The sequence below is a fragment of the Vigna umbellata genome, chromosome 3, assembly GCF_029865625.1.
Source record: "Vigna umbellata cultivar VRB3 chromosome 3, Vumbellata_1.0, whole genome shotgun sequence".
Lineage (NCBI taxonomy): Eukaryota > Viridiplantae > Streptophyta > Magnoliopsida > Fabales > Fabaceae > Vigna > Vigna umbellata.
This window is the reverse complement of record NC_142167.1, coordinates 39,871,318-39,887,663: the sequence shown is the minus strand read 5'-3', so window position 1 is coordinate 39,887,663 and position 16,346 is coordinate 39,871,318. Positions and strand designations below refer to the sequence as shown.

At 31.4% G+C, this 16,346-nt stretch overlaps 1 protein-coding gene and 1 pseudogene across 1 annotated transcript; both read left to right on the top strand.

The window, feature by feature from the left end:
* The first annotated feature begins 1,128 nt into the window (after nucleotides 1-1,128).
* LOC148202476 (uncharacterized) lies at nucleotides 1,129-4,128 on the top strand (annotated as a pseudogene).
* An 8,072-nt stretch (nucleotides 4,129-12,200) lies between these two features.
* On the top strand, nucleotides 12,201-13,580 carry LOC148202475 (uncharacterized). Its single transcript, XM_088109621.1, has 5 exons — nucleotides 12,201-12,384; nucleotides 12,553-12,810; nucleotides 12,860-13,032; nucleotides 13,139-13,285; nucleotides 13,446-13,580. The coding sequence occupies exons 1-5, from the start codon at nucleotides 12,201-12,203 to the stop codon at nucleotides 13,578-13,580; spliced, it is 897 nt and encodes a 298-aa protein (XP_087965747.1).
* The last annotated feature ends 2,766 nt before the right edge of the window (nucleotides 13,581-16,346 follow it).

The following is a 16,346-nucleotide window of genomic DNA, read 5'->3' as shown; positions in this document are numbered from 1 at the left end:
TAATGAAAATTAAGTTATATTGTTATAATGGTTATTATCAAAATAATTTGGTAATAAATTTAAGTGACATGATAATAATTTCAGTTTTAAATAGAATAACTGAAATTGATATCACAATTTATATCATAATTTAATTCAATTTGTTGGAGTTTGAAATTAAGTTATACTGTTATAAATGTTAAATCTATCCTATTTGTTAGATCAATAGTATGGTAGACAAGTGCAGTCCACTTACACATTCTAAAACATATCGCCACATTTTGCTGATACTTAATTATTACTTATTTAATTTAAATATTTTAGTTATTTTCAAATATTTTTTAAGAGATAAAATTATTTATTAATTACTTAATGTCAAAGATTTATATCATTTAAAATATTTTAAAAGATAAAATGGTTTCTTAATTATTTAAATTAAAAGACTTATTTCATTTAAAATATTTTTTAAGAGATAGATTAGTTTATTAATAATTTGATTGAAATAATTCTGTCATTTAAAAGATTGTTTAGGAGATATATGAATGTTTATTAATTATTTGGTTTTGTGTTTTGTAATTAGATTATCATGTATTATGTAAAAATAATTAAGCTTATTCTCTCTATATATATATATCTGGATATTTTCTATCTTTATATTTTTATTATTTGTTAGGATTTGATTGAAATGTAATGATTAATGAAAGAATAATCCAAATTATATGTGAATTATATGAAATATACCCATCGGAGTTAATGGTCATTTATAGGCAGTTAACATGTAATTATAGGTCAGATTGTCTTACGCTTTGCAAATATACGCTATTAATAATTGATTATTGGGGTTGATTGCCTAAAAATATATTGCGTTAATGGTTAATAAGGTGTTTAGCTGCCACAAACCTTATAAATATACGATTGATGTCTAGGTAAAAGAACCTCGATCTATCCTAAGAAAATAGAGACCTCTTTATGAAACATATCTGACTTGAGCGTCGGAGTGTCTTCTGCAGGTCAACAACCCATCAGAGTAGATTGCATTCTCGGAGAGGATTGGACTATCGAAAGAGAGCAGAGTAAAAAAGGACGATCGACCCTGAGACCAATTCAACCGAAACAAATGGCGTCCACCGTGGGGCCGAGCGACATTCCATGAAACCACGAAGAACCAGACGCGCGCTAGGTTCCGACTTCGCTACTCCGGATCAATACCAGGTTTTGCAGCAAGAGAAAAAAATTTCATAATAATTTCAAAAGGCATGTCTTTTATTTTGAGAACTTGCAGGACGGTTCAATCCTTTATCGCTTAGTCAGTTGAACCACCAACGTTCTGTTGGGATACAAACAAAGTCCCACATCGGATAAAGGAAGAGACAAATATGTGTTTATATACACATAGATACCTCCATTGGTAAGAGGCCTTTTGGAGTGGTACCAAAAGCAAATCCGTGAGAGCTTGGCCCAAAGCGAATCCGTGAGAGGTTGGCCCAAAGCGGGCAATATCTTACCAGTGTGGAGATATGTGTGTATATCAAACCTCCCCAACAGTAGAGCCACTGGTTCAGCTCTGGTGGTCGGGCCCAGACGAGTACTTCCCCCCATGATCAGGTGGAGCCAGGCAGGTGGCCAGTGGCAGATTCGCCAGATGACTCATGAGAGGTGGAGAGCTAGAGATGCTCAGTGTTGACCATGGTGTGCCCATGGTGTACTCGGAGATAAAAAGAATAAAAAAGACTTCCGCAGCAGGGGAGGAAGAAGACCTTAGTCCTTTGTTTGAGGGAGGATGTTGGGATACAAACAAAGTCCCACATTGGATAAAAGAAGAGACAGATATGGGTTTATATACACATTGATACCTCCATTGGTAAGAGGCCTTTTGGAGTGGTACCAAAAGAAAATCCGTGAGGGCTTGGCCCAAAGCAGGCAATATCTTACCAATGTGGAGATATGTGTGTATATCAAACCTCCCCAACACGTTCAACCTTATCAAGTTCTAATGGCTTCTCATTACAAAAAATAAAATATTTAATATTTTATTTAACACATATTTTTGCGTGTAAAAATATATTGCACATGAAGGTTCAGACCTACGTTCAACTTTGTCAGGTTCCAACGACTTTTCATTATAAATTATACTTTATAAAATATTGAAGTGTTTGCTTTATTTTGTTTGACTCATATTTTTGTGAGTAAAAATATCTTGCACTGGAAGGTTCAGTCCTACTACGTTCAACCTTGTCAGGTTCTAATGGCTTTTTATTAGAAATTATAATTTATAAAATATTGAAACGTTTGCTTTATTTTGTTTAACTCCTATTTTTGTGAGTAAAAATATCCTGCACAAGAAGGTTCAAACCTACGTTCAACCTTGTCAAATTCCAATGACTTTTCATTATAAATTATACTTTATAAAACAATGAAGTGTTTGCTTTATTTTGTTTAACTCATATTTTTGTGAGTAAAAATATCTTGCACAAGAAGGTTAGGACCTACATCCAACTTTGTCAAGTTCCAATTGTTTGAAATTATTTAGTAATTTTCTGTTTTAAATAAATCAAGTCCTATTTCTGTGGGATTTGATAGTGCAGGCATGTTTTTAGGAATTCCAGTAGTGGGTATATCAGTTACCATTTTTTTCTCCTTGATTTAAGTCCAACAGTTATTTTATACTCCTTAATATAGTTGTCAGTCATATTTTTTCATATTTCAACATTCTGGTATCAGAGCTAGGACTGGGCTCGATAGACATTGAAGCAGCAGCTTTCTTGCCAGCAGCAGCTTTCTTGCCAGCAGCAGCTTTCTTGCCATCAGCAAGTAACATTGACATCTGAAAATAGTAACTTTGTGCAACCAGTAATTCCTCGCTTTGATGTTCGCTACGATCATTGGACGATGTTGATGGAGAACTTTTTGCGATCGAAAGAGTACTGGTCATTAATTCAAGATGGTATAACCACTTCTCTAGTCGGGACAGTGTTGACAGCAACTTAAGAAGAGCAACAGGAGGACCAAAAATTGAAGGACCTAAAGGTGAAAAACTATTTGTTCCAGGCTATTGATCGTACGATCTTGGAGACCATTCTTCAAAAGGAAACGAGCAAGCAAATCTGGGACTCAATGAAACTTAAATATCAAGGGACAACAAAAGTGAATCGTGCACAGCTTCAAGCCCTTCGAAGAGATTTTGAAACTCTACATATGAATATAGGAGAGTTTGTCACTGAATATTTCTCAAGGACGATGACAATTGCAAACAACATGCGAATTCATGGTGACAAACTAGAAGATGTTGTGGTAATTGAAAAAATTCTTCGATCAGTGACTACGAAATTTGATTACGTAGTTTGTTCAATGGAGGAAGCGCGTGACATTGATAACCTTTCTATCAATGAGCTACAAAGCTCGTTGTTGGTTCATGAGAAGCGAATTAATCAAGGGGCTTCAATTGAGGAGAAAGCTTTGAAAGCCTCCACCAATACTTCAGTTGCTTCTGAAGGTGCAAGACGTGGTCAAGGAAGAGGCAAAGGCAGAGGGTATGGTCAAGGATCAAGGTTTGATAAATCCCACATTGAATGTTTCAATTACCTTAAATATGGCCATTACAAGTCAAAATGCCCTAATTTCTCTAGAGGTCGGGGGGAGAAATTAAATTATGCTATGATAGAAGAAGAAGAAGAAGAAGAAACAACTTTATTGATGGCATGTCATAACAAGAAAGAAAAGTATGAAAATATGTGGTACTTAGACTCAGGCTGCAGTAATCATATATGTGGCAACAAATTTTTATTTTGAGTTGCATGAGTCATTTAGAGATATTGTGAAATTTGGAGACAACTTCAGTGTTCCTGTCATAGGGAAAGGAAGTGTCAATGTTCGTTTGAAAAATGATGTTGTTGAAAGAATCTCTAGTGTGTTCTATGTTCCAGATTTGAAAAGTAATTTGATTAGCCTAGGTCAACTACAAAGAAGGGATATGAGATCATAATCAAAAATGGAATCTCCATTATTAAAGATTCTGAGAGAGGAGTAATTGCACGTGTTCACATGACAGAAAATTGGATGTTTCCAATTATCATTTTAGATGACAGTGAAGATCTTCAGACTTGTTTCTCCGCAAAGGTGAAAGACACTACTTGGTTGTGGCACCTTTGATATGGACATCTCAACTTTAATGGGCTGAAGACTTTACAACAAAAAGGAATGCTGACAGGGCTTCCTCAAATCACTCCTCCCTTACAAGTTTGTGAAGATTGTGTTATTGGCAAACAACAACGTGATTGCTTCCCAAAAGGAAAAACATGGAGAGCTCAACAGCCACTAGAGTTGATTCACTCAGACATTTGTGGACCTATAAGTCCAACTTCAAATGGCAACAAAAGGTACTTTATTAGGTTCATTGATGATTATAGTAGGAAGACATGGGTATACTTCTTGCAGGAAAAGTCAAAGGCTTTTGAAGCTTTTAAAAGCTTCAAAGCTTTGGTTGAGAATGAAGCAAGTGGAACAATTAAGGTGTTGCGAACAGATCGTGGAGGAGAGTTCAATTCACAAGACTTTTCTAACTTTTGTGAGTTGAATGGCATTCGAAGAAATTTGACTACAACTTATACACCACAACAGAATGAAGTATGTGAAAGAAAGAACCGTACAGTGTTGAATATGGTCAGGAGTATGCTGTCTAGAAAAGCTATTCCAAAAATTTTTTGGCCAGAAGCTGTTAACTTGAGCATCCATATATTGAATAGAAGTCCAACATTGGTAGTAAAAAACATGACACCTGAAGAAGCTTGGAAAGGAAATAAACCAGTTGTGAATTATTTCAAAGTTTTTAGTTGTATAGCTTTTGCCCATGTTCCTGATGAAAAGAGGAAGAAGCTTGATGATAAAGCAGAAAAGTGTATATTTCTTGGTGTGAGTGAGCATTCAAAAGCCTACAAATTGTACAATCCAGTCACAAAAAGAATAATCATTAATCGAGATGTGGTATTTGATGAGAGCAAGGCATGGAAGTGGAATGTTAATAGCATCAAAGAGCACATCCCAATCAATGATGATGAGATTGAAGAAGAAAGACAAAATCAATCTTCAAGCTCTACTGTCACAAGTTCACAGTCTACTCCCTCACCAAATTCACAAGTAGAACTAGAAGATGATGTGTCAAATGAACCTAGACTTCAATGCACAAGAAGAAGGCCAGCATGGATGCAAGATTATGAGATTAGTGAAATTAATCAAATTGATGATTCACGTACTCATTTTGCGTCGCTTTCAGACCATGATGTTATTGCTTTTCATGACGCAATCAAAGAGTTGAAATGGAAGAAGGCTATGGATGAGGAGATCAAAGCAATAGAGAAAAATAACACCTGTAAATTAATAGATCTTCCCAAGGGCCAAAAGTCTATTGGAGTTAAATGGGTGTATAAAACAAAGCTCAATGCAGATGGCAAGGTGGATAAATACAAGGCGCGATTGGTAGTTAAAGGTTATAGGCAAGAATATGGGATTGATTATAAAGAGGTGTTTGCTCTGATTGCAAGACTTGATACAATCAGACTAGTTATTTCAGTTGCAACTCAAAATTTATGGTCCATTTATCAATTTGATGTCAAGTTGGCATTTTTACATGGTGAGCTGCAAGAAGATGTCTATGTTGAGCAACCTTTGGGATATGTGAAGCAAGGAAATGAGGCAAGGTATATAAATTGAAGAAGGCAGTATACGGACTAAAACAAGCACCCCGAGCTTGGTATAGTCGTATAAAGTCTTATTTCATTGAAGCAGTGATAACTCTCCAAATTTACATCTTTTTATGTGTCTAGAAGTCTTTGTTAGTGTATTTTAGTTTCTTATTGTTTAGAATTAGGCTAGTTTTAGGTTTTTCTTTAAATTCTTTAGTTTTATAAAATTGTAGTTAAAATTAGGTTTTTAGGATTATTTTTTTTAGTGTTTGTTCATAAATAGGAAATTAGTTTTTTTTTTAAGAATTCTTTTCTTTATTTTTGTTTAGATAGACTTTTATTTTCTTTAATTTCTGAAATGTTCTTTTCTTTAATTGTTGATTGATTTTTTTTCAGTAGATTGGGTTTTGGAATCTGGTCAACTGGACTTGGTCAGCGGAAGAAGCATTGGGCTGGCTACTGTGAACGATGTTGGGTCGTTGTTGCTGCCACTTGAAGTTGGTGTTGATGCCACTGAATTGGGCCATTTTCAGCTGGGCCGCTGTGAAGCTTTCTGCACCGCTGGAATGTATTGATATATTGAGCAAAATGAGCTGCAAATGGAGCTTGGCTGATGTAAAGCAATACTGGGCCAGGGTAATTGGGCTTAAGTGGAACGACATAGTTTTGGTGCGTATTGGATGACTTGGCAGTTGTTGCCTTGCTTAGGGGTCTCTACCTCGAGAAATTCATTTGGAAAAGCACTCAAGAAGTTAGGGCAGAGAAAAGGAGAGAGTGAAGCAAGTTAAGAAGAAGAGCACGTCTCATCCTGACCGGAGAAGATGACCGGAGCTGCCACGTGGAGAAGATCAAGCGGCGAGAAAAGGAAGCTGACCGGTGAAGACTAAGTTGATCGGAGGGCTGAGACAAGTGAGGCACGAGCAAAGAAACGGTGATCGTCCGATGAAGAAGAAGCACCCCAAGCAAGTTTCTATTTCCTTTTCCTGCTTTTCTTTACTTTTCTTTCTTCAACCCTATAAAAAGGGGTTTCTTCCATGTAAATAGACACACACTGCATACACTGCATACACTTTATACACTTTCAGTTTACAGTTCTACGCTCTGTAGATTAGGGTATTTTTCCGCTTTCGTAGAAGTAGAGTTCTTGACTTTTGGATTCCGTTGAGATGATCGCGAGGGTGACAGGCCGCGAGAGTCTTGGTGACTTCCGGTAGTGTGTAAAATTTCCTTTTCATGTTAATAAAGTTCAGTTTTGTGTTTTTGTTCTATTCTTGTTTGTGTTTCGATTTTGTTCTTTGTTTTTTATTTCTGTACTTGTTATGTTTTGAGAAAATGATTTGGATTCTGTATCTCTGCAATTCTATGGTTCCTTTTGGAATTGAATGACTCCACAGTGAGCATACATTTTCGGGATGTCTTCTTGAGTCAGAGATGATTCCAATACATAAAGACTCTTTCGGTTTTGTGTTTCTATTCTTTTTCTTCTATTATTTTTGTTATGTGTGATTTTAATTCTGCAATTGAACTCTGTTTGAGAATTATGAAGGAAAACATCCACATTTCTACATCTGTTTTGGATGTAATAGGACCCCGAGGTGGGCCTAGATTTTCAAGAGGTCTTCTTGAGAGATGTTAAGCTTCCTAATTGTCAGACTAAGTTCAATTTCAGCGTTGTATTCCTGTTCTTGTGAAAGTGTGCATTGGTTGAATAATTGAGTGAGAATTTCCATTTTAAGTTCTGAAATATGAACTAAAAAGCACCCAAGGAGGGCTTAAATTTTTTAGAATGTCTTTCTGAAGAGTAATTGAGACTCTTTCATTCAATCTATTGCACATTTGCCCCTGTTGTTTGCTTTCTGTCTAATATCCTTAGTTTGCTTCTTTATCTTTAGTATTTCTATTGACTTGATGTTACAATAGTCTTAGTTTTGATTGTGATTTTATTTTCCTTTCATTTAGGTTCTGTTATATGTTCCACTATTCTTATCATTCTTAGTTAGGTTTATTTTCTTGTTTTCTTTCTTCATTTACATATTGTAGTGATAATCTTGAGGTTTTGTTAATAGACAGTAGCAATGCTCATTAGTTTAGGTCATTTTAGTTGCATTTAATTTTCATATTTGCTTAGGACATGTTGTTGTTTCTATCTTAGGAATTTAGGTTTCTACTTTTTTTATTTTTCCTTTTATTTCATATTCTTTCCTTAAACAAATTTTCTTATTCTTATTAATTTCATTGTTTCATTTTCTATTTCCCCACCTTGTTTTTATAGTTAAATAGTAAATAACAAAAAGACTTAACTGTACACTTTGAGCTTAATTCTAGTCGAGTCCGAGGATTGATACCTAGGTTGTCCCTATACTTCATTAGTGGGGAAATCTAGTTTGTTCTGATTTTGTGCGACCAATATTAGTTTAACAAGCAGGCTTTCATAAATGTCCGTATGAGCACACACTTTTCATAAAGGTTGGAGATGGTGAGAAAATGCTTATAGTATGCATATATGTTGATGATTTGATCTTCACAAGTAATGATATAGTCATGATTGATGCCTTTAAAGCTTCTATGATGGCTGAATTTGAGATGACAAACTGGGGCTTAATGCACTACTTTCTTGGCATTAAGGTAGTACAATCAGTTACTGGAATTTTTGTCTCACAGAAGAAATATGTTTTGGAGATTTTGAGCAGGTTTCAAATGAGGGAGTGCAATGCAGTCTGCACTCTTACTTCTGTAGATTTGAAGCTGAACAAAGATTTAAATGGGAAGAAGGTAGATGCAACAGGCTATAAGCAAATTGTAGGAAGTTTAATGTATCTAACTTCGACTAGGCTAGATATAATTCATGTTGTCAGTCTTATCAGCCGATATATGGAGAATCCGACAGAGTTACACCTCGTAGCAGCTAAAAGAATTCTCAAGTACTTGAAAGGAACTATTGATTTTGGGGTATTATATGAAAGGGGAGCACAAAAGGGTTTGTGTGGCTTCAGTGATAGTGATTATGCCGGGGATGAAGATGACCGAAAAAGTACATCAGGATATGTCTTCATGATGGGTTCCGATGTTGTCTTGTGGTTATCAAAGAAACAGCCAATTGTTACTTTATCCTCCACAGAAGCTGAGTTTATTGCAACTACATCATGTGCTTGCCAAGCCATCTGGTTAAGAAGATTACTTAAGGAACTTGGATATGATCAAGAAGGCCCTACATCAATGTTTTGTAACAATGTCTCTGCAATTAAGTTGTCAAAGAATTTTGTTTTACATGGGAGGAGCAAACATATAAATGTCAGATTTCATTTCTTACGTGATCTGTGCAAGGATGATGTTATTGATGTTATCCATTGCAAGAGTGAGGAGCAGATAGCAGATATAATGACAAAATCTCTCAAGACAAATGTCTTTGAAAAGCTTCGAAGCATGTTGGGAGTTTACTCAAGAAAGAAAGTTGGTTGTGATGATGAAAAGTTGATTGTTGAAGCTTCCTCTGCTGTAAACTGATGTCTACTGGACCTCCAATTTAAGGGAGGGAAATGTTGGAATTTATTTAGTAATTTTCTGTTTTAAATAAATCAAGTCCTATTTATGTGGGATTTGATAGTGCAGGCACGTTTTTAGGAATTCCAGTAGTGGGTATATCAGTTACCATTTTTTTTCTCCTCGATTTAAGGTCCAACAGTTATTTTATACTGCTATATATGTAACTGAAGCTTTCAATTAATTAATATAGTTATCAGTCATATTTTTTCATATTTCAACACCAATGACTTTTCATTATAAAATATTGAAGCATTTACTTTATTTTGTTTAACTCATATTTTTGTGAGTAAAAATATCCTGCACAGGAAGGTTCAGACTTACATTCAACCTTGTAAGGGTCATTATAAATTATAATTTACAAAATATTGAAGCGTTTGTTTTATTTTGTTAACTCATATTTTTGTGAGTTAAAATATCCTGCAAAGGAAGGTTCAGACCCACATTCAACCTTGTAAGGGTCCAACGACTTTTCATTAAATATTATAACTTATAAAATATTGAAGCGTTTGTCTTATTTTGTTTAACTCATATTGTTGTGAGTAAAAATATCCTGCACAAGAAGGTTCTGTTTCAACCTTGTCAGGTTCCAATGACTTTTCATTATAAATTATAATTTATAAAATATTGAAGCGTTTGATTTATTTTGTTTAACTCAAATTTTTGTGAGTAAAAATATCCTGCAGAGAAGGTTCTGTCCTATGTTCAACCTTTTCAGGTTCCAATAACTTTTCATCTTTTCATTAGAAATTATAATATATAAAATATTGAAGTGTTTGCTTTATTTTGTTTACCTCATATTTTTGTGAGTAAAAATATCTTGCAAGGAAAGTTTCAGAGGTTCAACCTTGCCAGATTTCAATTTCATTATAAATTATAATTTATAAAATATTGAAGCGTTTGTTTTATTTTGTTTAACTCAAATTTTTGTGAGTAAAAATATCTTGCACAGGTTCCAATAACTTTTCATTATAAATTATAATATATAAAATATTGAAGCGTTTGATTTATTTTGTTTAACTCATATTTCAAAGGTTCAACCTTTTCATATTTCAATGATTTTTCTTTATAAATTATAATTTATAAAATATTGAAGAGTTCGTTTTATTTTCTTAATATTTTTTCTTACTTTTCATTAATCTCTTATTTCCAAGCATAATATAAAGAATTGATTTATTTCTTGAAAACATTTTGCTTTTCTTGTTGTCTTAACGTATCATACATTAAATGGTATTAATTCGATTGCGTTTAATAAATAAAATTCTAATCAAATTAGTTAACAAGAAAAAGTCGTTATTAATCATATTCATCAAGAAACTACTTTCTTAAATCTTATAAAGTGTATTAATTTTTTCTTTTAATAATTGACAAAGAATTATATGGGACTTATGAAACTGCAAATATTTGGCTTTCGGTAGTGGTAATAATAAATTATAACATAATATTTGAATAACAATATTAGCTTAAACAAACAATTATTTAAAAATAAATATTTTTAAAATTATATTGATTGAAGTATATAGATCAAGGTATACCAGTAAAAGAGTATTATTATCTCGTTTTAATTGCTATTCAATACGTTAATTTGAAATATACATCCAAATAAAATGAAAAGTTTTATAAAACAAACTAGACCACCCACGGAATTTAAAATTTTTTTAATAATTGTTTTATTTTGTAAAAAAAAAATAATAAGGCAGGGAAACTATTATATAATGAAATATAATGAAAATTAAGTTATATTGATAATTTGAGTAAAATAATCCTATCATTTAAAATATTTTCTAGGAGATATGGAGGTTTATTAATTATTTGGTTTTGTGTTTTGTAATTAGATTATCACGTATTATGTAAAAATAATTAAGCTTATCCTCTCTCTCTATATATATGGATATTTTCTATCTTTATATTTTTATTATTTGTTAGGATTTGATTGAAATGTAATAATTAATAAAATAATAATCCTAAAACATAAATAGTAATAATTAATGATACCAAAATCAGATAAACGGAATATTTAAAATTGAATTTCAAAAATTGAATTATCTTTAATGGTTCTCTTTGACTCTTCCCTTGTCGTGATGATCATTATAAACAATGTATATTTACGGTACATTTACAAGTAATAATTAATGTCGTCAAGATTAAATAAAGTGATATTTATCATGGGATTTTAAAATTTAAATTATCTTCTTTCTTTACTTTTTACTTTGTATTTTCATAGTTAGTTAGGATTTGATTAAAATGTAATGATTAAATAAAATAATGATGCAAATGATATGGATATCAAACGTAATAATTAATGGCTCCTTTATTCAATCCAATAAAGATAAATCGTAATAATTAACGTGTTTAGAACTATATTTCAAAAATTGAATTATTTTTAATGGTAAAGATTTCCACTCTAACTCTAGCCTTCTCATTATCATCTTTATAATTAATCTATTTTTACCGTAGATTTACAACTAACAATTAATGTCATCAATATTACAAACTGAATATTTAAAATTAGATTTCCAAAATTAAATTATGTAAAGACTTTTCCCTTCACTTAAATTAATGGTGTAACAGATTTACAAATTAATGATATCAAGGTAAGTGTACTGAATATTTAGGAATTAGATTTTAAAGATTAAAATATCTTTAACCGTAAATATTTCCCTCATCATTAAATACATATTTACAAGTAATCAATTTTAACGTAGATTTAGAAATAATAATTAATGGTATCAAGATTAACTAAAATGAATATTTAGAATTAAATTTTCAAAATTAAATTATCTTTAGTAATATATTTCTCTCTATAACACTTACCTTAATTAAATTATCATCTTTATAAATAGTGTTAGGATCACATTACAAATCACTCATTTCATTACAAATCACTCATTTCTTAAAATTTTCTTTCCCTCCCCAAAAGGATTCTTTGCCCTCAACGTTATCTTTCTTTGTTAATTTCTTAATCACATTCGGTTGTGAAACATGTCTGAGAATATGCACACGATGGTAATAAGAGGAATGACTATTGATTCCAATTACTTAGTAGATGTTGATGAAAATGGAATGATATATGGAATGCCACAACACCATGGACTTCACCATCAACCTAGTTACTCTAACAATTTCATTTGGGGTCATTATTCGACTTTGGTTTGGTATCCAAATCCTCCAATCTCCTATGTACAAGGTAAAATGTCTACCTTTCTTTCTCTACTTGTTATGTTTTGATTTTTTTTATAAAGTATTCATGTATTCCAACATTACTCTAACAGTTTTGAATGAAGAGTCTTGTAATTTTATGTTATTTTCTTTAAATTCTTGATTTGATCTTTTAACGGTTGATCATTTTCTACAGCTCCACCTCCTAGTGCTAATGTAAGCTCATTAGAAGAGAATACAAGAATGGGTCTCCGAAGAAGAAGACACCACCACAGATTTCTCCATCGGCAATACCGTGCGCAAGAGATCAGACGTCACTCCAACTTTCATTCCTACGTAACTGCTTCACCATATAGAGTTCCAGAAACAACAAATCATTCAAGAAGCTCTTCAATGCCCATACAAAATGCACCTAATAGAGACAACATGCATAATCTTCATCCTCCTGCGTTTCGTGTAATATGTCATTCTTTTTACTTTAAAAAATTCTTAGTCCTTAAAAGCCTACTTTCTTTATCACGTATTATTCTCTTTTCTTGTGCAGGAATTTCCTTCGTATCTACTCATGGACACTGATTACATGTCATACGAGACACTTTATAATGTGCATGAATTTCCTTCATTAGGTGACCCTCATAGTGATATGCGCTTGGACATTGATGGCATGTCATATGAGGCAAGTATACTATATATGTTTAGTCTGATGTTTTTTTCTATGCGTACTAAAATCTTAGCTATTATGAAAAACTTTAAATTACTAACGGTTTGAAATTGGACAACAGGAGCTTCTTGAGTTAAGTGAATGGATGAATGGCAACTCGGAAAGGGGTTTGTCAGAAGACATTATTGCAAGACATATGCAGACAAAAAGTTATCTACTACCTGAGAACTTGGGCGATCAGGAATCTGATATTTGCATAATATGCCAGGTATGAAATATAGCAACATGTATATTTTATATTTTATAAGGTACTAGTTTATTTGTCTTTTTTATGTACTAGATTGAGGTTATACATTAAAATTTGATATATTAAAAATATGTTTTACTCTTTATCATATTAATTGGAATGCCTGTGCATGATTTCACAGGACGAATATAAAAATAAAGAGGAGATTGGAATTCTTCAATGCGGACATGAATACCATGCAGAGTGTATAAAGAGATGGTTACATGAGAAAAATGTTTGTCCCATGTGCAAATCAAAAGGATTAACTATTGAATAGATACGAAAAATTAAAACTACATAATTCATTTTTTAAGTGAATTCATCTTTTGTTCTAGATCAAGTAATACATATTTCTAACATTGTTGTAAGAGTGAAAAACTCATTGTTTTCTATTTTCATGAACAATTACATTTATCATGTTATATTGTTGTTTAAATGTTAACCATGAAAAATTATACTCTTAATATTTTTTTCTTACTTTTTCATTAATGTCTTATTTCCAAGATCATAATATAAAGAACGGGTTTATTTCTTGAAATTTTTTTGCTTTTCTTGTTGTGTCAATATATCATACATTAAATGGTATTAATTCGATTGCGTTTTATAAATAAAATTCTAATCAAATTAGTTGACAAGAAACAAAAATCATTATTAATCATTTTCATCAAGAAACTACTTTCTTAAATCTTATTTTAATAATTGGAATTAGAATTATAAGATACTTATGAAACTGCAAATATTTGGGTTTCGACAGTGGTAATAATAAATCATGACATAATACTTCATTAACAATATTAACTTAAACAAACAATTATTTAAGAATAAATCTTTTTAAAATTATATTGATTGAAAGTATACCGGTAAAGGCTATCATCTCGTTTTAATTGCTATTCAATGTTAATTGGATATGAAAATTTTATAAAACAAACTAGTCTACCCACAGAATTTTCTATTTTTTTAATAACTGTTTTATTTTATATATAAAAATAATAAGGTAATGAAATTTTATATAATGAAAATTAAGTTATATTGTTATAATGGTTATTATCAAAATAATTTGGTAATAAATTTAAGTGACATGATAATAATTTCAGTTTTAAATAGAATAACTGAAATTGATATCACAATTTATATCATAATTTAATTCAATTTGTTGGAGTTTGAAATTAAGTTATACTGTTATAAATGTTAAATCTATCCTATTTGTTAGATCAATAGTATGGTAGACAAGTGCAGTCCACTTACACATTCTAAAACATATCGCCACATTTTGCTGATACTTAATTATTACTTATTTAATTTAAAAATTTTAGTTATTTTCAAATATTTTTTAAGAGATAAAATTATTTATTAATTACTTAATGTCAAAGATTTATATCATTTAAAATATTTTAAAAGATAAAATGGTTTCTTAATTATTTAAATTAAAAGACTTACTTCATTTAAAATATTTTTTAAGAGATAGATTAGTTTATTAATAATTTGATTGAAATAATTCTGTCATTTAAAAGATTGTTTAGGAGATATATGAATGTTTATTAATTATTTGGTTTTGTGTTTTGTAATTAGATTATCATGTATTATGTAAAAATAATTAAGCTTATTCTATATATATATATATATCTGGATATTTTCTATCTTTATATTTTTATTATTTGTTAGGATTTGATTGAAATGTAATGATTAATGAAAGAATAATCCAAATTATATGTGTATTATATGAAATATACCCATCGGAGTTAATGGTCATTTATAGGCAGTTAACATGTAATTATAGGTCAGATTGTCTTACGCTTTGCAAATATACGCTATTAATAATTGATTATTGGGGTTGATTGCCTAAAAATATACTGCGTTAATGGTTAATAAGGTGTTTAGCTGCCACAAACCTTATAAATATACGATTGATGTCTAGGTAAAAGAACCTCGATCTATCCTAAGAAAATAGAGACCTCTTTATGAAATATATCTGACTTTAGCGTCGGAGTGTCTTCTGCAGGTCAACAACCCATCAGAGTAGATTGCATTCTCGGAGAGGATTGGACTATCGAAAGAGAGCAGAGTAAAAAAGGACGATCGACCCTGAGACCAATTCAACCGAAACAAATGGCGTCCACCGTGGGGCCGAGCGACATTCCTTGAAACCACGAAGAACCAGACGCGCGCTAGGTTCCGACTTCGCTACTCCGGATCAATACCAGGTTTTGCAGCAAGAGAAAAAAATTTCATAATAATTTCAAAAGGCATGTCTTTTATTTTGAGAACTTTCAGGAAGGTTCAATCATTTACCGCTTGGTCAGTTGGACCACCAACGTTCAACCTTATCAAGTTATAAGCGCTTCTCATTACAAAAAATAAAATATTGAATATTCCATTTTAACGCATTTTTTTGTGTGTAAAAATATCTTGCACAGGAAGGTTCAGACCTACGTTCAACTATGTTAATTTCCAACGACATTTCATTATAAATTATAATATATAAAATATTGAAGTGTTTACTTTATTTGTTTAACTCATATTTTTGTGAGTAAAAATATCCTGCACAGGAGGGTTCAAACCTACGTTCAACTTTGTCAGGTTCTAATGGCTTTTTATTATAAATTATAATTTATAAAATATTGAAGCTTTTGTTTGCTTTATTTTGTTTAACTCCTATTTTTGTGAGTAAAAATATGCTGCACAGAAGGTTCAAACCTACGTTCAACCTTGTGAGGTTCCAATGACTTTTCATTATAAATTATAATTTATAAAATAATGAAGCGTTTACTTTATTTTGTTTAACTCATTTTTGTGAGTAAAAGTATCTTCCACAAGAAGGTTAAAACCTACATCCAACTTTGTCAAGTTCCAATGACTTTTCATTATAAAATATAATTTATAAAATATTGAAGCGTTTACTTTATTTTGTTTAACTCATATTTTTGTGAGTAAAAATATTCTACACAGAAAGGTTCAGACTCACATTCAACCTTGTAAGGGTCCAATGACTTTTCATTATAAATTATAATTTACAAAATATTGAAGCGTTTGTTTTATTTTGTTT

What these genes read in the sequence shown, in the direction of transcription:
- LOC148202475 (XM_088109621.1), top strand. Translation starts at nt 12,201, where the DNA reads ATGGTAATAAGAGGAATGACTATTGATTCCAATTACTTAGTAGATGTT. An exon ending in TCCAATCTCCTATGTACAAG is followed by an intron (nt 12,385 to 12,552) that starts GTAAAATGTCTA and finishes CATTTTCTACAG; the next exon opens with CTCCACCTCCTAGTGCTAAT. An exon ending in ATATTTGCATAATATGCCAG is followed by an intron (nt 13,286 to 13,445) that starts GTATGAAATATA and finishes ATGATTTCACAG; the next exon opens with GACGAATATAAAAATAAAGA.